The 22374-nt window shown below is 44.3% G+C and overlaps 1 protein-coding gene across 2 annotated transcripts; it reads left to right on the forward strand.

Moving 5' to 3' along the window:
• The first annotated feature begins 283 nt into the window (after nucleotides 1-283).
• Nucleotides 284-22203, forward strand: Serp2 (stress associated endoplasmic reticulum protein family member 2). Of its 2 annotated transcripts, none has more exons than XM_078015958.1 (4): nucleotides 284-413; nucleotides 654-771; nucleotides 6035-6107; nucleotides 21764-22203. In XM_078015958.1, the coding sequence occupies exons 2-4, from the start codon at nucleotides 688-690 to the stop codon at nucleotides 21802-21804; spliced, it is 198 nt and encodes a 65-aa protein (XP_077872084.1). In that variant the 5' UTR covers nucleotides 284-413; nucleotides 654-687; the 3' UTR covers nucleotides 21805-22203. The 2 variants fall into 2 exon arrangements, 1 of the variants encoding a protein (XP_077872084.1); XR_013423350.1 differs by lacking the exon at nucleotides 284-413 and adding an exon at nucleotides 15254-15477 and having other exon boundaries at nucleotides 645-771.
• Nucleotides 22204-22374: the final 171 nt, after the last annotated feature.

Consider the following 22374-nt stretch of genomic DNA (forward strand, 5'->3'; position numbering starts at 1 on the left):
TGTGCAGAGCTGGAGAAACACAGGGCCCTTCTCCCGGGACCCTGAAGGAGAGATTCTTTTGGACTGTCTCCCAACAGTGCGGACCCAGCCCGGGTGGGGGTCTCTGTGACTTTCGAGGCCCGGGGCCCGGCCTCCTCAGGTCCATCCTTCCACCCGAAGCGCGGCCAGCCCAGTTCCTCCCCGGCCTGGGGTGGCTCGCGGGCCCACGGGCGCTCGGGTTGTCGCGCCCCCACCCCCCACGCGCTCACAAACGCCGCGGCCACCCGAACCCTCGGCCCCGCCGCGTTCGGCCGCAGGACAGCGGCTCCGCGGGGCCCGGGCTCCGGCGGCTCGGCTCTGAGCGCTGCGCTCCGGCGGCTCGCTGCGGGCGGACTCCCGGCCGCGCCTGCCTCCTGCCTCGGTGGCCGAGCTGGGTGGGTAGCTGGGGGGACCGGAAGGATAGCGAGGAAGTCGGAGAGGGTTTCCTGAGATGAGAGATTACTTCCGTCCGGGCGCTGGCCTCTCTCTGGAGCCGGCTCGCTGGGGCTCCGGGAGCGGGGTGCGCGGGGCTCGGGGCCGCGCCTTGCCACCTGCAGCGCCCGGGAGGGCCGCGGGGGCCTCGGCGGGACGCGCTCGGCCCTGTCGCGGGGGGCTAACGCTGGGGATCCTTGCAGGTGGGAGTCGGGAGCGTCTCAAAGCGCCCAAGCCATGGTGGCCAAACAGCGGATCCGGATGGCCAACGAGAAGCACAGCAAAAACATCACCCAGAGGGGGAACGTAGCCAAAACCTTGGTAAGGCGGGGCGGCGCCGGCCGGGCCGGGCCGGGCAGGACCCGGCGGGGCGGGGCCGAGCAGGGCGGGCGGGCCGCGGGCGCAGGGCCCGGCCTCCCGGCTCCGGGCTCCGGGCTGCCCCTCCTGCGGGGTCCCGCAGAGTCGGGGATCAGGGGGCGCGGACTTCTCTCCCGGCGGCCTCGTGGGCGGAGATGGCCCTGGTTGGTCGTGGCCCCTCTGGGAGTGGCCGCCTGGGCTACCTTGGAGGCGCGGGGGCAGTCCCAGGAGAGAATTGGGACGTCGTCCTTGGAAGTCCACCTCCTTAGGGGACAGTTAGGCCAACTGCATGAACACAGGGCCCGAAGCTAGTAGGTGCTCGAATGTTTGTTGAATGAATGAATAAACGAATGGGTAATAGAGGCCATTTAAGATCTCTCTCTTCCAGACTCCACCCTTGTTCTCCCTCCCAGACACACACACACACACACACACACACACACACACACACACACACACACACACACACACACACACACCATGATAGGGTTTTGTTTGCAGCCCCTTTGTATGTTGAAAGAGCTGTGTCTAGGAGTGAGATTCCTATCCACATTTCCCTCATCTTTTTTTTTGGGGGGGGGGCGTTCCTGTTGCCGCCAGGCTGAAGTTTAAGTGCAACATTACTCTTGTTTGCCCTGTGAATTCAGGCTAATTCTGATGGTGTAACCTTTAAAGACCAGTTTATTGCCAGTGGTTCTGTGCTCCCAGAGCTGTAGATTAAAGCTTTACAACCGAAATCTAAAGTAAAACCTGTGCCTTATGCATGAGGATTTAACTTGGTAAAGCAGATTGCTTTCAACGGAAGACGCCAGGCCTGTGTATCTTTTGGACAGAGGCATGAAATGGATGTTTGCTGGACAGAGTTGGTCTCCAAGTCTGAGCAAAGGCACCTGGAATCCATTATCCCATCCAGTTTGAGTGGAAGTCCAGCTGAAGCTTGGGGTTTGGCTGGAAACGCTTGCAGACTTGATGAGGCAATTCCTTTTAGACAAAGAAATTACGTTGGTTTGATTAACTGAGCAAAAAGCTGAATCTGCAATCATCACACTGAATTCTTGCAAAACCAAGAAGTATTGTCATAGAGAACTCTGAGGTTCAAACTCTACTCAGAGCTTTATGTACAATCTGAGGCTTCAGTGATCCTTAAAATTCTCTTACTTGGGTATTACATAACTTAGCTGTGATTAGGGCACCAAAATGCCAGTGTGCCATCAAATTGGAACCATTTTTCATGTAGATCTATGTTTTCCCTATTTACTTTTACTAAAAAAAAAAAAAAAAAAGTTGTGGCACAAATTGACATTGAAAAACGAATTTTGATTGATATTACAGCACACATGGTTCTGTGTTCCTAGGAGATCAAATTTTCCTTCTCAAAGTATCAGACCTACTTGCTGACACAGTGAAAATATCTAGATGTGTGGCTCTTTCTAATGATTGAAGGAACCAGAGTTCAGTTGTTAATTGATCTCAGTTGACAACTTATCTGACTGCAAAATAAGAGCAAAGTAAGACTAATTTGCACGGCTGTTTTATCCATTAAGCTTGGTAGACTCTGTGTCTGCCACCTCTAGCTGTTTTCAAGACCACTAAAAAATGTTTGGGATCTATAACAAAAAATTTGGCTCTTAAATAAGAAAAGAAAATGGGGAAATTGGGAAAACGCTGTTTAAATATCTAGTAAATGTAACCAGTCACCTGCAATTCAACTCAACTCAAATTTCAGAGCTACATTTAAATTATGTTTAATGTGCGATATGAGTGTATTTAATAGGTTCTGATATAGCACGGGGTGGCGGGGGGGGCTCTGAAAGTGCCTGGCGCCTATGAGGGTTTTTAAATGGCCCAACTAAATTTGTAATGAAAGGTTTCCAAACAAGCAACAATAAATGTTTGTTTTCAATTGGTTGGAGAGACTTTTGGTTAACTTTACTGTAAATGGGTCAGCATCCAAAAAGAAAAATGAAATTCTCTTTCAAAAAGAATCTCTATAAATCCTAAATCTCATTTTCTCAATTACAAGTCCAATATGATTATACTTTGATAGAAGTAACTTGCAGAAGACAACTTATTCAATATGAAATTCAGTAAATGGGAACATATTTAGGGATTCCAAATGAAAATTCAAACTTCCCCTTTAATTGTATGTAGACCTTCAGTATCATTATTAGCTGGCAGCTATGGGGCAAATTAATATTTTTTCCTCCCAGATAGCAGTTTAATAAAGAAACAGAAAAATAGAATACTCATTTTGTGATTGTATAGTAGTAACTCCTCCAGAATGGGAGGGAAATTTAAATTACAGAGTTCCAGTTGCCTTGCCAGTATCTTAATACAGGGAAAGCCATCCCCTGACATTTTTGAGCCTCATGTTTGAAGTGAACCCTGTCAATTGCAGAATTGCTATTGTTCCCATTCCTTTCCCAGCAATAGATTCAGGTTTATGTGAGTCGTCCCATTGGGATTGCACTGGCTCTTTCCAAACAATAGAAACCCAAAGCTCTCAGATATGGATGTATCAGTATTATGAACAGCCAGGTATTCATGAGCTCTGAAAGTCCCAAAATAATATTGATTCACTAGAGAATATCCTCAGAAAGGTTTTTGTGTCATGTGCTTCAAGCTCTACATGCTGATAATTTGTATTTGTTTGCAAGTAAAAAAACAAAACATTCCGCTTGATATCTATGCTAGACCAATAATTCATTTACTGGCTCCTGAATTCACTTGTTGACTTTCCTGGAAATAGAGCTAAAATGACTAACTATGACAAATTATTTGGAGGGCAGAGAAGGGTAAATGTCACACTTTGTTCCAGTAACTTTATTAATATCTGCATTATTTACTTAATCTGAGCTTGACCTGGTCTTTAGTACTGAAGACTGACACAAATAAAGTTATCTTACGCAATTCATAGACTGATTTTTGTCCTTGTCTGGTCAAGAGCAACAGCCTATTATTCCCTTGCAGTGTGACTAAGTAAGGTGAGGGTAGGTACAAGTGTAACTGAGGATAGGTACAGGCTTATCAAGAACAGAGATTGAATGGCTTTATTCCTTGATCATTGACAAATATACCTTTCTACTAAGAGAAATGGAGGGAATAACCCTTTCTCCTTTAAGAAGTACTAATACAGCCAGGTGCGATGGTGCACACCTGTAGTGGTCAGCAGCAGCTTGGGAGGCTGAGAATAGGAGGATCACAAGTTCAAAGCCAGCCTCAGCAAAAGTGAGGCATTAAGCAACTCAGTGAGACCCTGTCTTTAAGTAAAATACAAAATAGGGCTGGGGATGTGGCACAGTGGTTGAGTGCCCCTGAGTTCAATCCCTGGTATATCCTCCCCCGCCCCAATAAAAAAAAATACTAATACAAAAATAAGATGTTTCCTAGATCTGTACTTTATTCTTCCTAAAATGAAATTGTATGCTTATTGATTCTCCTAAGAACATGTGTTATCTGCTACATTTAAATTTTGTGCCAGGCTTTGCTACACTTTAATACCTGAAAGAGACACAAAGCCTGCCCAGGTGGGGCCTCCAGTTTAGTGAAGAGACAGATTAAACACATAGTAACAGAAATAAATAAAACGCTATAAATGATCATATGTAATGATTATATGTACTGTCAAGAAAAAAGTTCATGGCCATACAAGTGACTGGTGAAGCAGAAGAGGAAAGGCTTAGAATGTAACAGGAAAACTGAGAACAAATTGTTGCCTGATTCATAATAAAATGAGGGAATTCTTTTTAAAAGTTGAAAGTTTTTATTTACATGAACCTAGAACATAACTCCATATTATGTACAAATGCAACCTGTGTTTTCCAGTTTTAACAATAATGAATTTTACAGGAAGGTCACTACAATGAAAATCAAAGGAAGATTGTACTTTCTTTGTTAGAAACATTACTAAAACTTGTTTAGCATATCCCAAAATTTCATCCTTGATGACAGCACTGCTCATTTTTAAAAAAAAATACTGATATACCTTCAGTGTGTGTAAATGTGTAGCTGTGATTTTCATATGAAAATCACATATGAAACTTTTAGCCCAAATTCTATAAAGTTGATTATATTTTAAAATGTCAACACATTTAATCAAAATCCAAAATTGTATTTTGTGATTTCCACCACCAGTAAATGTTTTGTCAATATATTTACTCTACCAGTATGTTTCTCCCTGCCCTGTGAGGGGTATGTGTGTTATTTAACTTATATTGATTACAGCTTATCTTCTGCTCAACCTAATGAGGGAATAGTGAATCCTTTGCTGTTTTTCATTCTTTCTTCTCCCTTTTTATTTGCTAAGTCATTGGTTTTTCTGATGCTTCACCAGAAAATGTGCTTGTTCCATTGACTGGTTTGGTTTTAAGGACCACTTAAAAATAGACCTAGTGGGACATTCTGATTACCACTGTGCTCTTGGTTTGAGAAGACCCCAGGAGGTAGGTAGGATTGTGTTCCTGCAGATAAAGCAGTGGCTTTCTTTTGCCAGAGAATGCAGAGATTTCTCCAAAGTTCAAGCTTCAGTAAGGCTGAGTGGCGGTTATTCCAGCATGCTGTTTCCCTCACATCCATCCACTGTTGCTGGATGCTTTGGTTATTCCAAGGATTTCTACTGCACTGACTTTCAAAAACTTAACATATGAAAGGGTTTGAGAAAATGCCTGTGCCCTCTGATCCTGTTTGGGCTACACAGGTGCAGGAGAGCTAAAAATCTAGAGAGTAAAACACCAAGGCTCTGTAAAGAATTATATATCAGCTCTTGCTCAGGTTAACAAACTTTGAACCTCAGTTTCTCAATTACAAAGTGGAAATCATCATCATACTTGCTTTATACTGAGTGAGATGTGCATGATGGAGATTATAGATGTGGACTGCCTATTGGTGCTTGGCACGGAATGTGCTTTTAAAAATGGAAGCAATTATCAATATCATCTCCAAAACCTCTGTATTAGTTTGTATTTGTGCCCCATCTGTGCCTAAAATTGAAAACTACCAAGTTCATTGAGTTACGTGGGTATTAATAGGTTGTGGATAAATTTTTTCAAACCTATCTCAATCCTTTATAATTAACTTTATTCATCTATATCTGTCAATAAGAAAGAGTGAGACCAAATCTGTCTCATTCACAGTAGAATCCCCAGCACCTAGCTCAATGCCTAGTAGTTCTCAATAAGTGTTTATGTAATCAATAAACCTAATTTTACTTTTTCCCATTCTCTCATAGAGGCCGCAAGAAGAGAAATATCCTGTAGGACCATGGCTGTTGGCACTGTTCGTTTTTGTTGTCTGTGGCTCAGGTATGGTATTTCACTGAATTTATATCCCATGTTCTCCACTGTCCTTCAAAATGTTTTATTCACCAAGTAAATAAAAAATAATTTGGTCTGGGATTGAAGTTAATCACTGCCTTAAGCCTTAATCTTTGTTTAGATTCTATTCCAAATATGGGTAAAGATAGAACTGTTACACTATCAAACATAATCATAAAATAATTACACTGAGCAATTAAGTTGACTCTATGCACGAAAGAGTTCAGTTAACTCACTCTGTAGACATAGCCTGAGAAAGAGCATGTGGAACAAAAAGTGGAATACCAAGATAAGTCCGCATTCCAAAGAGCGGGGGAGGTGGCTGCCTTATGAGAGTTCTGTAGATCCCCTGGATAGAACTGAGCCTTCGACCTGAGCCATAAAATGCAGGTCACTTGCCACTGGAAGGTGGCAAGTGCAGAGAGCTGAACTTACAGGACTCCCAGTGGAGATGAGTGAAAGCATCATGCAGTGTTCCTAGTTACATGTTGTTAGTGGGGGTTCAGCATGGCTCCTAATCCCCGTATGTTGGGTCTCTGTAATTCTGGTATGTGGAGGTCACTTCTAAACATGGGGCATGCTTTCAGGATCCCCATCCCTTCCATCATCTCTCAGTTGCTAAGGACAAAGAAGGTGAGAATTCCAGGTCTCCCAGCATAGGCTCAGGCCTCCGCCAAGACATCCCAAAGACAAAAAAGCCCATCACAAACAACCTATCAGTTCCTTCATCTTCAGGACACCACTTTTCAAAGGAAACCAAAGCTCTTAAGAGGAAGGAGGGATCTAAAGTACTTGGTGTTATTGTTGATTGTAGTTGAAATATTTTAAAGTGGACTTGCCATTCCATGATGAGAAAATCATTCACTCAAAGAAATAAAGCTTTACCTCATTCCCAAGCTATGTCCTTGAAGGAAATCCTTTGCTCAATGTAGGAATCCCTCATCACTCTTTTTAATAGTTATTGACCCGATCTCTGAATACTTCTGGAAATGGGGTGTTCACTTCTTCAAAAAGCAATTCCATGCCTACTAATTCTACTAGAAACATCTCCCCTGTTTTTGAACTACACTATATTGTCTTCTAAGTATTTTGGATTTGGATCCTAGAATAACACAGAATGGACTCATTCTCTTCTGGACATCTTGGATCTTCAGCTATTTTGAAAATGTCTGCCTCGTGGTTCCTTCTGCAGACTAAATTCCTGGTTCTCTCAACCTTGCCTCGTAAGATGTGGTTTCTGAACACCACCACCCGCCCCCAGATATGTTCAATGACTCTCTCAAAGTATAGCATTGGCAGAAGGTGGTCTAGAAGTAGTGTAATTGCCACAGAGACCTAGCATTGTCATAACTCAGGATTTCACCACTCTGCTTCTATTAATGTAACCGAGACCTACTTTTTTTAACTGTCATTTTTTTTTAATGGTCCTTATCAGTCAACTAAGTCCCACTCAGCTCTTCCTCACAAAAACTTGCTGCAAATATCAAAGATGCATCTATGTCTATGTGTATCTCCTTGTCCCAAGGTCTCCCCTATATATATATATTTTTTTTCCTTATGGCCATCATCAGCATTTGAAATTATGTCATTTACTTAATTATTATCCATCCCCTCATACACAAAGGCAGTATTTACATTATACTAAGTTTGTTGATCCTAGGATAGTATTTGCCATAAAGTGGGTGCTACAGACTGATGGATAACTAGTTCACTTTTTTTGAGACCTAATGTAAAGCTTCATAATTATTTCTGATAAAAAGTTATTGTTAACTGTCAGTTGTCTTTCCACAGAATGTCCATAAAGTTTGGAAACATAAACAAGCATGCATAACAAACGGCTTACTAATATTACCTTATAATATGCAGTATGACTGGTGACATTACATGATATAGTCATTGTATTATCCACCATTAACAATACATAGCTGATATCACTGGACAAAATGACAAGGAATGTGGTAATTTAATGCAGCCTTTTCATCAGTACCTATGTAATCAGCTGTGAGGTATTGCTTCCCATTTCTCTCTGACTTTTCACCCCCCCCAAAAAAAATCCCTGTCCCTTTAGCATGCCACAGGAAAATTAAAAAAAAAAACAATATAAAAAGTTATCTCTGTTTTTAGGTTTTATGACCAGTCTGTACATAGCTTGTGAACCTTGAGCCTTTTATCTAATTATTCTTCTCTCTCCCAGTTTTATAGCCTCTGAAAGAATATCAGACCTCCATATCACTAAAGAAAAGTCTGGACTCAGAGAAGTCCAGGGGACACAATCTCTTTCTGGTTGACTTTGAACCTTAAGTAAAACTCATTCAAACAATTGCCATGTCTTTAGGGTCTGCTGGGTGCCTGGCACCGTGCTGGGCTTTGGAAATGCAAATCCCCTCCTTGGGAGCTTGCAGGTGCCTGGAGAGGCAGAGAAGGGAGCTGTCAGGTGCAGCCCAGGGAGACAGCACCAGATAGTGACCCTAGTGCTTGGCCTATTTGGATAAGGGACTTCTGCCTCTTGGGGGGCCCAAAGAGAAAGCTTCCTAGAGGAGGTGCTGTTTGAGTTGAGTTTTGGAACAACCAACCAGACAAAGTGGGTGGGAAGAGAGATTCCAAAGAAGGGAAGCTGAAGTGGTGCCAGCACAGAGGTTTGATGGCAGGCCAGGCCAGGAAAGTAGGAAACCCAGTCGCCGGATAGCTAAGCCTGGGGATCGTGGTGATCACATGTCCCTGTTGTCCTCAATCTAAAGAGATACAGAGCCAATAGTTGTGTCATTTTTGGTTTCAAGATACCTAGTAACTCTATGAAGCCTTCCCCAGTCTGCCCTCTTAGGAGGCCCTATAAGGCACAATGCCAGCAGAGCCTTTTTGTCTTGCTTCTTTCTCAAAATCCATGCTAGTTTTCAAAATCCATCTCTTCTTTTTCAAAAGGCTTACGGAACTTCTTTAAATTATATGGCCTTACAATTTTTCTAGCAGAATTACATCTTTCTTTCTTGGGTAAATTGGTACATTTGCTGATAACAATTTTCTGGAACTCTTCTAGAAGTCTCTCAGGGATCAAGTACATTGGCTCTGATATCCCCTCCTTAGGTTTGCATGGACCTTGGGATGTGAGGCTTCAGGGCTGGAGATTTGGACTGAAGTGGCTAAGAGGAGATCCCACCTATTGATTGTCCACACCCCTCCCTTACTGCCCAGTGCTTTATTATATTTTATTTTTTCAGTACTGGGAACCCAAGTCCCTGTGAGTGCTAGAGAAGCGCTTTACCATGGGGCTACACCTGTACTTTTAACAGTGCTTCTTTAAGCCCTTCTAGTTAGAAGACCATTTTGCTTTTCAGAGGGACTAGACATAAACAGGAGTCGAATTGTCTTACTTTCACTACCCGCTTTAAACACACCACCGTGATCCCTAAGCCTGGGCCTCATTCCTTTTCAAATCTTAATGAAAAAATAATCTACCTCTGCCCTTTTTTCTTTTTTGCTAGCTTTTTTTTTTTTTTTTTTTTTTGCAAGCCTCGGCTTAAGTTGGGCATCGTTCTCACAGAAATGTGTCACTCTTATCAGTTTGTCCTTGGTACTGTGCCCTTCCTTCTATCTTTGTACACTTGTCCTTTTCAAAACAGAACATGTCATGAAAAACACAATAGCTCCTTTAGATCTCTCCCAGTTGCCACCTCTCTGGGATTAGTCACAGTTCATTTCATCTTGCAAAGCCTACTCCTTTAGGGGGAGTCACAGTCCACAAGCTCCTACCCATCTTTTCTCTACATTTTAAAGAATGCAATTTCCTCAAGTCCTACCATGTAGCAGCTACTCTGCTTTAGCTAATGAGGCTGCCTGTAAGCACTAGGCAGCTTGAAGCCCTCCTCTTGGGGGTGTCTGGCCTCCATTACACTTCTGTCATCCAAAGTAGGAACGATCTGCTCCCTCCCACACCTGTGTGACCTGACCGTCTACAATAAGCACACTAATCCTGCTCTTACCTGCCAGGCTCACACAAAGTGCACTGGAGCTTCTTGGGGGGGATCCCCACGTCCCTGAAGACCAACACTCCTTCCTGTCCCTTTCCATCTGCTCTCTCTCCTTTGGGCATGATACTGTCCTATGCCAGGCGAATGTTCCATCTCACCAAGTTCTAATGACATCTTGGAGGTCATATTGCCTTCTTTGAGCTCATGTGATTACTCTTATTCTGAATATTTTCCTAGACACAGAATTAAAAAATGAAATCTGATATGAATGAAGATGTCGATCATTGATCGAAATCTCTGGGAAGTCTCGTGGCTTTCATTACCTTACTCTATTAACCCACTTTTTCTAATTGGTGATTGGCTGGGTAAAGTGCTCTTTCTAGAAATAGTGCCAGTGTGCCTGGGGTAAATAAATATTCAGGTCAGGCAAGTAGTAAGAAATGCACATTTTTCTCTATTTTTCTTGCTATATTCTGGTAGAGAATTAAGACTGACAGAAGTTGGCACTTAAGAATATGTCCACTTATTGGTCACTCTTACTTCATTTTAAATGGGAAAACAGATTAACAAGCCTGTAAAAAGTCTGTCGAACCTTTTGTTAAGAAGAGTCACATGCTGCCAACCCTCTTTTGGCCTTGGCTTCTCAGCTTCTTTTTTGCGGCCTGCATTGTTCTCTGCACATGCCTTTCATGCCAATGGTGCTGAAAAGAGGGCAAGGTTATGAAAAGGAAGAAAAATCAGGAGAACAGTGAGGGGACAGAGTCCAGGCACTCAGAGACCTCTGGCACAAACATGCACCCAGGAAGGCCATCCCCTGGCTGAGAAAACAGATGGAGTTTCAGACCTCCTGGGGCTGCCCATGGCCCCCACTTCTGAATCCAGCTAGTCCTCCTCTTCCTTCTAGCTCCAATGCTTGGCCTCTAATGCATTACCCTGGAGAGAGGGGGTTTAGTGAGGTTATCTTAACTATGCCCTCTTCTGAGTAAGTAAATTTCCACTTTCCCTGATTGCAAAAGCTCTCTCAGGCAAGACGCTTCTCTAACCAATTGGCACTAGTGGGATAAGAGGCCTCAGCAGGAAGGATACTTTTGGAATCTGCCAGATTTGGGTTCAAAGCTGGATTTACTGTCAGCTGAATGACCTTGGACAAGTTATTTACAAATCCTCTTGGTACTGATTTTTCTTATCAAGAAAATGGAGATAAGAAGCCCCACAAAGGCTGTCAGGCATTGAACGGTTTGTGGGATCTAAAGTATAGGCCCATCACAAACTTAAAACCTGTAGCTACAGTTACCACCTCTGTCTTCTTAGTCCTTGTGGAAAATGGAGACTCCAAAGACTGTTGGTTGCACATTGGGGTACCTTCCATCCTCCCAGGCTGTGCCCTTGATTGGTAGAACCAGCCTTAAACAATGGGCTTGATCTGTCAGAAGCCATAGGTCTGTCTCTTCACTCCAAGGCATTCAGTGATAGCACTATTTACTCCATATAATGAACTCCGGCATCCTCCCCACACAGAAAGAAGGAAGCACCCACATGCAGATGAAAATCAGAGAATTGCATTTGTACTTTAAGTTGAGCATCAAAAATAAAATGTGGGTTTCATTTCCTTAAAGCAACCCTAACATGCAGCTGTTTTGTATAGATATTTTCTTTGTTAGATGCAAAACAGTGGGAACAGAATATTCTTGAGATGTGCCATGTCCAATCAGAATATCTGGGAGCCATATCTTGTTCTGTTGCATTTTGTTTAATTTAGTGGTCAGTTTTAAATGTAAAACCTCTTTCTCAATCAAGTGCCTGCTCTCTTAACCCGGGATTTTGCTTTGGTTGAGCCTGTTGAACTGACTGGATTTGCCTCTACTTGATCTCCTGAAATCCAGATCCACAGAGAACTCCGAGGAATTTAAGTGCCTCCTTAAGAAATTTTGCCCATTTTCTCTTCTTTTGTGATGAAAGGATTATCTTCTGTTTCTGCAGGCAGCAGAGCCTCTCCCCAGATAAGCAGCTCCCCCTGATTGTCAGTCCCAGGTTTCAAAACCTACCCTTTGGAGAACGGTTGGGTAGTTTCTGAAGGGTGCTTGCTTTTATCTTGAGACTCAGAGACAAGCAAGATCTGGAATGTCTGTCCGAGACTGTTCCTTGCAAAGATACTGTCACACATACACCAACTGCTGTCTTCCCCAGGCCATCAGTGAACTACTGTTTGTACCCCAAGCCCTAACTCTTGCGGTTTTCCCCGCCCCCTCTCCCTGTGGTCCTCCTGGAGGCCTTATTGAGGTGGATTCTCAGGCCACACCAAGACTCAATGGGAAAGTGGGGAGCGGTTGATCAGTAACCTCTGCCACGATCGCGTACGGTCGGAAGGGCCCCTTCCACCCCTTTGCTATCCATTGCCTAAACACTTTATGTTAGAGCCTTGGTACTCACAGACCAACTCCTTAGGTGCTTTCACCTTCTCTTTTTGAGCGGAATGCCCACTGGACTTGGTGAAATTAGGTCTTTTCCTTAATCTGCTGTTCAGACAATCTTGTCATTTACAGGCAGCATATGCATGTTTCTGGTGGTCCCTCAGTACTCTTGTGTCCTCTGAGCCCTTGCAGGGATACTGTATGTGGACAGGGAGCAGCCATCTGAGACACTGTCTTTGCCACATGATTATATCTTCCTCTGTCCTTACGCCTCAATTAAGGTTTCAGCTGGGATCAAGGGAGCCACCATTTAAGTCCCGTCATCCTTGGATTCTCCGGGGGAATATGTTAAACACCAGCCGAGCCCTAGTTCTCCCTCAGGTTATTTCTCCCCCATGTATTCCTGATTTTAATTCTATTTCTCCTCTCTGGCCAACCCTGATATTCTTTTTTCTAATTAGAGATTATGAGAATTTTTATGGTTCCCAAAGCCAGGGTATTCTTGAAAACTAACAAGCTTCCCCATCAAAGGGAAACCTCCCAGGTGACAGAATTATCTAGTGACCATTATTTTCTTCATCCTTTTCCCTATTGTACAGTACAGATTTGTCAACGAGCATATATTACTTTTATAACCAGAGAAAAAAAATTAAGTGCTTTTTTAAGAACAAAAAAAAACCTGGGTGAGTGGTTTTTAGTCTTTTTTTTTTTTTTTTTTTTTTTTTTTTGCTTTTTAAAGCTGAAGAACATTTAGTTCAAATCTTAAAGGGGAACAAATTAAAGAGCAGCTGTGGTGGTTGAAGTGGGGTGTCTGTGTGTGTATGTGTGTGTGGGGTGTATGTCCTTGTGTGGCTGGATATTCTGACATTCTCATCTGCACCAAGGAGCACCCATCTGCACCTTCTTGCCCATCAAGTAGAAAACTGGGTCTGGCCTTTGTCATGACAAAGTGAAGCCTTTCTGGCAAAGAACCTGCTGGGTTTGTTTGGGGCTATCCATCCTGATCAGCTCCACTCTTTCTGGGTGGGGACATTCTTTTGTCTGTCAGTTAACAGACTGTACTCTCCTCCTGTGCTCTCCAGGGACTCTGCCTGCAGGAGCTGGGGTTGGTAGAGACAGATATCATGTCACAGGCAGGCCCGTGTTCAGGACAACCTTTTCGGAACAGATGTGAAGAAGTGATTCTCTGAGATGTTTTGCAGGACTGAGCTCCTCCTGCTCAGCCTCCTACATCAGGTGGTCCAGCTCCCTCCTTTCCCGGATGCCAAGGAGGGACCCCTGCCCTTGGTTTCTGAAAGGGCTACACCCTCACCCTCCTGAAGATTGGCTATTTTTTGTTAAGGATGATGTGGAGTCACAAGTCATGAGTGTGCCAGAGACACAGGGGAGGCCAGAGGGCCATTTCTTCCCATGCTCTCTGTCCCTCACTCCTTGTGTGGCCCTTAGGTGGACACCAGTTTTTTATGGTGATTATCTTTGAGCCCATGGTTGAGAAGGCAGAATAGAACCATTTGTAACCGCTGAGAATATTTCCTTTGTGAACGGCTGCCAGCTCTCTGAAATCTTCCAGGAACACACAATGGAGGAAGGTCTCTCTTTGGGGATGTGTTGGTTCAAAGCCATCAAGTGAGCATGTCCATGTGTCATGAGAGAAGTTAGAAGGTGGCTAAGAACTCCAACTCCAGGGCCAGACTGCCTGGGCTGGAATTTGTTTCTGCTACCTACTTACCCGCTGTGTGGCCTGGTCCAAGTTACTTAGGCCCACTCTGAACCTCAGCTCTGCCATGCTCTAGAGAGGAGGGGACTGGTTCCCAACTCTTGGGGTCCTCATGACTGTTAACCCTGAGGGTTAGTATTTAACCTGTGAAGTGGTGAATCGAGTCATGCTGAGGGTCTTTTGAATGTTTGCCCTTACCATGGAGATGTATGTGGCCTTTCCTTCACTGCCTCCCTACCTTCCTACCTCCATGAAAATGTTCTGACCAAGATTCTGAGCACTTAGAGGGAAAGAAGGGAACGTGCCTACCTTTGCTGTGTGGTGGTGAGACAGCACGTGGTTGGGGGCATAACTCCAGGATGTTGAGGGACCTCCCTGAGTCCAGACCAGCTGCCTGTAAACCAGAGGATCAGTGGTGTCACCTTCACAGGGATAGCCAAAACCTCTTCTTTATTTCTAGAAAGAACTCTGTAAACTAGCCCACGGGTGTGAGCAAGAGTCAGTCATACTGTTTTGGCTGCTGTGTCTTGGGGACTTGCTTTTGTAAGGCCAGGCCATGTTTTATTCCAGTCATACAATCCTTACAAAGAGGCTGTTACACTCTTTTCCAGACCATAAAACTAAGGTTATAGAGGAAATCGGCCAACATCTAGAGCTAAAGAAGGAGAGAGCTTGTACCCAGACCTCGCTCTTCTAAGACTCCAAAGCCCATCTGCTTCTTATTATTTCCACATTCCCTCATTCTTACTATTTCCTTAAAAGTACTATGGAGCAAAAGTTTTCCACTAACTTTAGACCTCTAGCATATGACTGTGTATTGAAAAGAGCTCCTGTTAAAACATTCCCTATTTTCCTCTGCCAGAAAAGTGCTTTTTCTAGAAGTTCCAGATGTCTAGCCATCCGAGGTCTACTCTCAGATAGAGGAAACCTTATCCCAGCCATAGATTGTGTCTTGATTGGGCCACCAGCACCTCCACTCCCCTCTCTTTTTTCTGGACCCTTGCTCCAGGACAGACTTGAATTCACCCACCATGTTCGCAGGTTGACCACATAAACACTGGCCTTTCCTGGAGACTGACAGAACTTTCTCGGAACTGTGACCCCCCCAGAGGGAGTCACCTCCTGCAACCAGCAAATGGGGTGCTTGAGGAACGGGACAGCCCCGGAGGAAAGACAGAGGCCATTCATCTGCCCTGGAGCCCTGCCTCAGGATCCAAGATGGACAGTCTAGAGAAGACGTCTCACCAGCCATTGACTTCCTCAAGGTGACCTGCAGCCTCCTTGTGATGTGCCACCCTCTGCCTGGTGCCCAGTGGAGCACTTAGGATTGTGTAGGCTTTCTTTCTTGGATGAACGTTTTCGCTATTTTTAATGTGGATAGAAGGCATCCCATTCTTTGCTAATAGTAGGTGCATTTTATAACATCTTCCTGCCCTAACCTGTCTCTGGCATCTCTCTTTATTCCCTTTCCTCCATCTCTGGAGAAGCTACCAAGAAATGCCACCAGAATATGTTATCTTGCCTTTGATTTTCTTTGTGCTGATCTCTCAGAGAGCTTTAACGATCCACGTTTGCCACGCCTGTCTCCTAACATTTCTGCCTGTCTCTCAGGGAGCCTGTACTTTTTTTTTTTTTTTTTACTAGTTCTTTTATCGTTTTCATTTTTTCTTAATGAAAAATAAAGTTTGATTTTTACGGTTGTCCTATCCTCCTAAAGGATATTCCACTAGTCTGTCTTAATCTTTCTTCTCAGTAACTGCCTTGATCTCTTTTATCATCAACTATTTATTTTCAATAAAAGTGGCTTTATGAAGCCTCCCATTATCTGGCAGGGCCCCAGCTTCGGACAGTGTCCTATGGGATCCACTTGTTACGTCATCCCTGTTTCCTTCTGGCATGCCTTTGCAGCTGGGGGATAGGCCAGTCTCCAGGGTAGGACTGGGTTGGAATGACATAGTCACAGGCTTTGAGGACTTTACAGTCTGTCATGACTTGGCTTCTCCTCCAAGGACTAAGCTCTTGGGACATTTGGTCTGAAGGTAGCCATTTGAGGCTGACTCTTTTGGTTTGCAAAGTAGTCATTTGAGGTTTTTAAAATGTATTTTCCTCTGTGCTCTTTGCAGTTATTCACCTTTCATTCATTCAATAGATATTTGCAAGGGATCTGTTTTGTGCCATATATGGTCTCTCTTATCCCGCAGTTTAGTCTAGTGGGAAAGAAAGATGAGTTAATCAAGGCATTACCCCCAAACCATGTAAAAATCTAGCTATGAGAGTGTTTGAAAGAGAGGTGCACACATCTATGAAAGCATATAGTGTGAAGGTATACCTTTGAATAAGTGTTTCTCTAAGTGTGACCTCCAGACCAACAGCCTCAACATTCCTGTGAACTTGTTAGAAATACAGATTGTCAGTCCCCACCCCAGACCCCATTGGATGATAAACTCGGGGGCCAGCAGTGGGGGGTAGCATCTGATTTTTTAAATTTAACATAGCCCCAAGGGACATTGAGATGCAAGCTCAAGTTTGAGAACCTCTGCTTCAAGGGGCCTAAGAAGGCTTCTCTTCCTTCTTACAAAAGAAGCTAGGCTGTGGGGTAGGTGAAAGAAGGTCTTTCAAAGAAAGAATGGCATGTGTTAAAGCCCTGTGGTAAGACCAAGGAGCTTTATGAAGGAGTAACCCCAAGCAAGTGGAAAGAGTGGTACAAAATGAATCTGGTGTTGACAGGGGCCAGAATCTTCAGGTCAAGGAGGCCTCATCAAGGGCTGGGCAATAGGAAGCTTATGATGTGCTTTAAACACAGGAGTGACATCATATAATTTGCTTTTACTTAAAGAATAATTCTAACCACAGTGTGCAGAAACTGTTGAAGAGAGGAGCAAGGGCAGACCAGCTGGAGGTTATTACAGGGGTCTAGGGAAAGATGTCAGTAACTTGGACTTGGATGGTATCTACAGGGATGGAAAGGGGAGCACATAATCCCAAGATTCTTAGGTAAAATCCACAGGTCTTGGTCAGGGTCAGTTTACCTACAAGTTGGAGGATAGTGCACCACTTTTGTCAGTGGAAGAGAACATGAGAAGAAAGATCCTGTTGAGTTTGAGGTGCTTTTGAGCCACCCTGGTAAGGGCAGCAGTTAGATGGTAGAAGGTGGGAGTTTAGGGCTCAGAGGAGAAGGGGCTGGGAATGCACGTCCGTGAGTCAGGCATCAGCAGTGGAGTGGCCACCGACACTGTGGGTCAGGACCTGGCGCTTTGGAAGAAAGAAGAATGTGAGGAAACGAGGAAAACCAGGGAGGCTCACCAGGGAACTTAAGTGCTCAAGCTCTGTGGCCAGGTGGAGAAGGTGACCCCAGAGAAAAGGAGGACCACCAGAACCAGAGACGACAGAGGGGACCTTCCAGGAGGGAACGCTCAAGTCAGAAGGAGAGTAAGGCCAGACGAAGCTAAGGGAGGCCTGTTACAGGAGGGATGCCAAGGTCACGACTTGTGACTGCAGGAAACGAGATTTCAATGAGTGAAAGACAGAAGCTAGAATGTGGAGGACTGAGGCCGGAATAGAAGGTATAGAAGGTGAGAGTGTGTGGACAGCTCTTTAGCAGTGGTTGAGAAGGGCAAGAGAACACTTCAGTGATGAGACTTGTGGGGTCAGGCAGACTGTGCTGGTTTGTCCGAGTTGGGGGTGGGAGTGGTTCTAGGGTGCTGAAGCTAAGAGCTTGAAGAAACCTGAGCTGCAGTCACCTAAGTTCCCCGTCCCAGAGCCAGGAACCAAATGCAGGTGGATGGGTGCAAAGGCTTGTTCATTCTGGTAGTTTCTGCTCTCCTGGGGAACTTTTCTGAACCTCTGGGTGTGGCCTGTCCAGGGCTTGGCCCCCTGGCCTGGAATGTCTGCAGTCCCTCCCTTCCTTGGCATCTCTCCTGCCTCCTGTCCTGCTGCCCTCAGCCCCTCTCCTGAAGCCTGCTCCACTGTTTTCTCAGCTTGTTCACCCACTGTTAAGTTATTAACTTGTCAGGCTTCCTTTCCCTCTTTGAACTCACTGTTGGCTCCCTTCCTGAACCTTCACTGCCTCGGAAAGTCAGCATTTACAAGGCCAGGGTTGCTCTGCAGGTCAGTATTGACAGGCACACAGAATTACAATTAATTAATTGGTATAAAATGAGGAAAGCTTCTTCAAGACATTGATACAATGGAAAAAGGAATAATAAGCCCACCATCTGTCCATTGTCATTCAAAGCAATTTCTCCAAAAGGGGTTAGTTTTAAAGAGTCACCTATAAATACATTAAAAACCATTGGATTTTTACATGCTCATTATGGATTCAGTTAGAATCAAAAATTATCTTTAATTTTTAAAGCAGACTCAAAGAGGTAGGTAAGTTGTTTTAATGGACATCTCACTACTCACTCTGAGACTTGCACATTTTCTCTAAGATTCTTTAGAGAGATTTGCAGCAGTTCCTTAAAGAGAATTGAGTGGCTTTATCATTACCTAGAACCTCTGACGTCTTGAATGAACAATGTGGAGTATGATGGATTTAGACACAGGCTGGTTCCTATTTAACCTACAGCCCGTTTCTTGTCTAAGGACAAAATTAAGGGAGAGGTAACATTTTTGAGCATCTGGCGTGAACAGACCACATACCTGTGTCATCATATTTATTCCTTGGGGTACTTACTTTCCACAGTTTTATAAACAGAGAACACAAGGCTCAGAACTGTGGTAATTCCCTAAGGCTCACACTTTATAGAGTGCTAGACAGTTAAGAGCTGGTCTTCAGGGGCCAGGGTTGTGGCTCAGTGGTAGAGCACTTGCCTAGCATGCGTGAGGTTTTGGGTTGATCCCCGGTACCACATAAAAATAAAAACAAAAGAAAGGTATTATGTCCATCTACAACTAAAAAAAAAAAAAAAAAAAAGCTGGTCTTCCTGTTTACACATGATCAAGTATCTCTAAACCAAAAATTCAACATCCAAAATGCTCCAAGGTCTGAAACTTTTTGAGTGTCAAGTAGAAAATTCTACACTTTACCTCATGTTATGAGTGGCTGCAGGTGCACCAAAAATATTGTACAATATGACCTTCAGCCTGTGTGTATGGTGAATGTGAAACACAAATGAATTTCATGTTTAGACTTGGGTTCCATCCCCACTGTATCTCATTATACATATGCAAATACTCTAAAGTTTTAAAAAGTCTGAAATCTGAAATACTTCTGGTCCCAAGCATTTTGGATAAGGGATGCTCAGCCTGTGGTATTAATAGCAAGAGCTCTGGCCATGCACTGAATCTTTAGTGTTTAAGGAACCTCCATATATGTCATATTGCCTAATCCCTATGGTAGTCCTGCAAGGACCATGATCCTAGTGTCTCAGAAGAGGAAACAACCTTAAAGAGTTAAATTATTTGTCCAGTCACCAGCTCTTCAGTAGTAGCTCTTCCATCTGACCCTTACATTCCTCTCTCAAGTCATCTTGTTTATTGAGATTAGGATGGTTCCCTGACCCTAAGAACAAAGTCTGAGGGATGGCAGATGTATTTTTTTTCCTAATGTTTTGAATGTACAAAACTGCTTCTTGGCATTCCCACTGAACCAGAATACAGACGCTTATTTAATCTTTGCTGCTCGTCAGCCTCGGTAGAGAACAGAACATCAGATATTTCTGCAAGCTTGCAAATTTTGGTAGGCTACTTTCTCATGCATCTAGCAGCTACCCCTGTGAAGACCCACTCAGGAACACAAACTTAGCCAAGAGCTGAGCACAGCTAGAATTAAACATCACAAGTCATTGAACCAACTTATTCGCCTTATCTACAGAAGAGTCCCTCAGCCCACACGGAACTGTCATTTCAATTTTACACATTAATTCTAATGGTCCTGGTGTAAGCTTAGTCTGCAGCAATGAAATAACAGAAGCGGGCCCACTGCAGAGGAGTGTAGTAACACCAGAGATGTGATCAGAGATAAGAACAAGGAGACAAAAAATATGATAATAGAAACCAGAGCCCAGAAGTACTGCCATCCAGAGCTATTTGGGCACCAAACACTGTGTGTCCTCCAAAATAATATCACAGCAGAATATTATCAATTGTTTTGATTATGGCAAAACTGAATTTTCATGAAAAGTTAACACTATGCCCTGGCTGGTATCTCCAGTTTAGGAAGGCAGTGGTAATGTATGCAGTGTTTCTTTTAGAAAATGAGAAATGGCCAAAAAAGATGCATTAGAGTTTTGTCTACCCTTGAAATCAAGCTGTCCAAGAAAGACCAGGAGTCTGTATTTTTCTTTGTATTCCCCAACCCCAATTCTCAGCACTTATTACAGATTAAGCATTCCTAATCCAAAAATGCAAAATCTAGAACTTTCTGAGCATTGACATGAGGCCACAAGTGGAAAATTCAACACCATGAAGCTTAGTTTCATGCATAAAATTATTTAAAATATTCTGTAAACTTATCTTCAGGCTTTATGTATGAATAAAGCTTATAGGAAACATAAGTAGTATCTTATTATAATATGCAAAAATTACAGAATCCAAATTTCTACACACTAGCCTAGGTGCTCACTAACGTAAGACGACAAACTATCAAATGCCGTTTCCCGAGGATTGGGAAGCCCTGTTTCACTGTGGTTACTTAGAAGCTATGTCCCTGGATATATTCCAGGATGACCTTTTGAAACAGAGGAGTGGTAAGACTCCCGAGAGCTCAGTGTTTATTCTGTTTTTACACGTAATTAAGTGACATGACACCCAGCCTCCTTATAGATAATAATAACAACAACATTTAACTACAGGGTAGTTGTTCTTATCATCATTATCATAGTCTGCAGCAAACTTGACCACTGTCGAACACTAGGGAAGATTTAAAAGAGAAATGGGGATCTTCTCTCATTTGAAACCCAGTAGCTAGAACCAGGCTGGGAGCTTTCGATCTGGTTCTCCCCTAACAAGCAAAGGATCCAGAAGTTCTCTGTGGGTTCCAGCCCCCCCTCCCAACCACCCCAGCTGGTAAAGATTGAGTGTAGCCCGAGTCAGCGTTGCCTTGGGTGAGAGCACCTTTTGGTCAGCAGCCAGGAGATGCACAGGCTTGGGCAGCGGAGACCCAGCTGTGCGCCTGCTCGGAGCACCTGGCCTTCCTTCCCTTTGCAGAGCTGGTTATTTTACAGGTCACGGCCATTTTGAAAAGGCAGACTCACTGACCTGTTTAATGAGTGCAGTTTCTGCTCCAAAGCCCAGCCGCAGAATATTGCTGGGGAAGGGGCCAATTCTCCTCTCCCCGCCGGAGGGGTTTCTGGCCTTAGCTCCTGGTGGAATTAGCAGGAGTTATCTATAAATCCCAGAGGCATCCATCAGCAGACAGAGCCAGGCTGCTTTTTGAAAGAAGTTCACTGACCCCTTGTTAACTTAACTCCTTGTTAGGAAATATCTAATCAGCTGTAGGCCAACCCGTCCAGGGCCCTGGGGTCAGCAGAAGCAGGGTGCGCTGTGGGTTGGGTTTCTGGCCGTGTGCTCTCTGGTGACTGGGCCGTCTGTTTTGGTTTCCTCTTTCAGCCATCTTTCAAATCATTCAGAGCATAAGGATGGGCATGTGAGGAGGCCTGGGCATCTGACGCTGCGCCCTCCCGCTGGAGGGTGGAGGACCACGGAGGCCTTTGGCGGGTATCTGTGGGAAGCCAACAGGCCAAGTGGAATAGAGAAGAGGCTACGCCACTGGTTCCCTGACCACTTCCGCCTGGAAGTCAGACCAAACTGCCTTCTCACAGAACATCTCGGTGAATCCGTGTCCTCCAGCGGAAAGGACATTCTGCTTTTCTGTTGGCGGGATTGGTAGCCACGCGGGTCGTCTGCAGCAGTGCTGTCTGTCTGGTTCCCCTTGGTTTCACTAATGTGTGCATGTGGCCCTCTGAATGACCGCTGGTTTACTTTCTACCGATGCAATCTCTCCTCTGTCGGGAAATGGTTTTACAAATAAATGTCTTCATTCAACCTTATGCCATGTGTGGGTTTGCAGGGACAAAAGCCAAGGGGGGGGGGAATAGCAGAATAGCTTGAGGGGGGGGTGGGGCAGGTGGGAGAACTCGGTGATGCTACTGGAAAAGGCGCAGGGAATCTGTGGACAGGGAACCAGATGTGGGATTACCCAGCAGGTCCTTGGCCAGACC

The sequence above is a fragment of the Ictidomys tridecemlineatus genome, chromosome 6 (assembly GCF_052094955.1).
Source record: "Ictidomys tridecemlineatus isolate mIctTri1 chromosome 6, mIctTri1.hap1, whole genome shotgun sequence".
NCBI classification, from domain to species: domain Eukaryota; kingdom Metazoa; phylum Chordata; class Mammalia; order Rodentia; family Sciuridae; genus Ictidomys; species Ictidomys tridecemlineatus.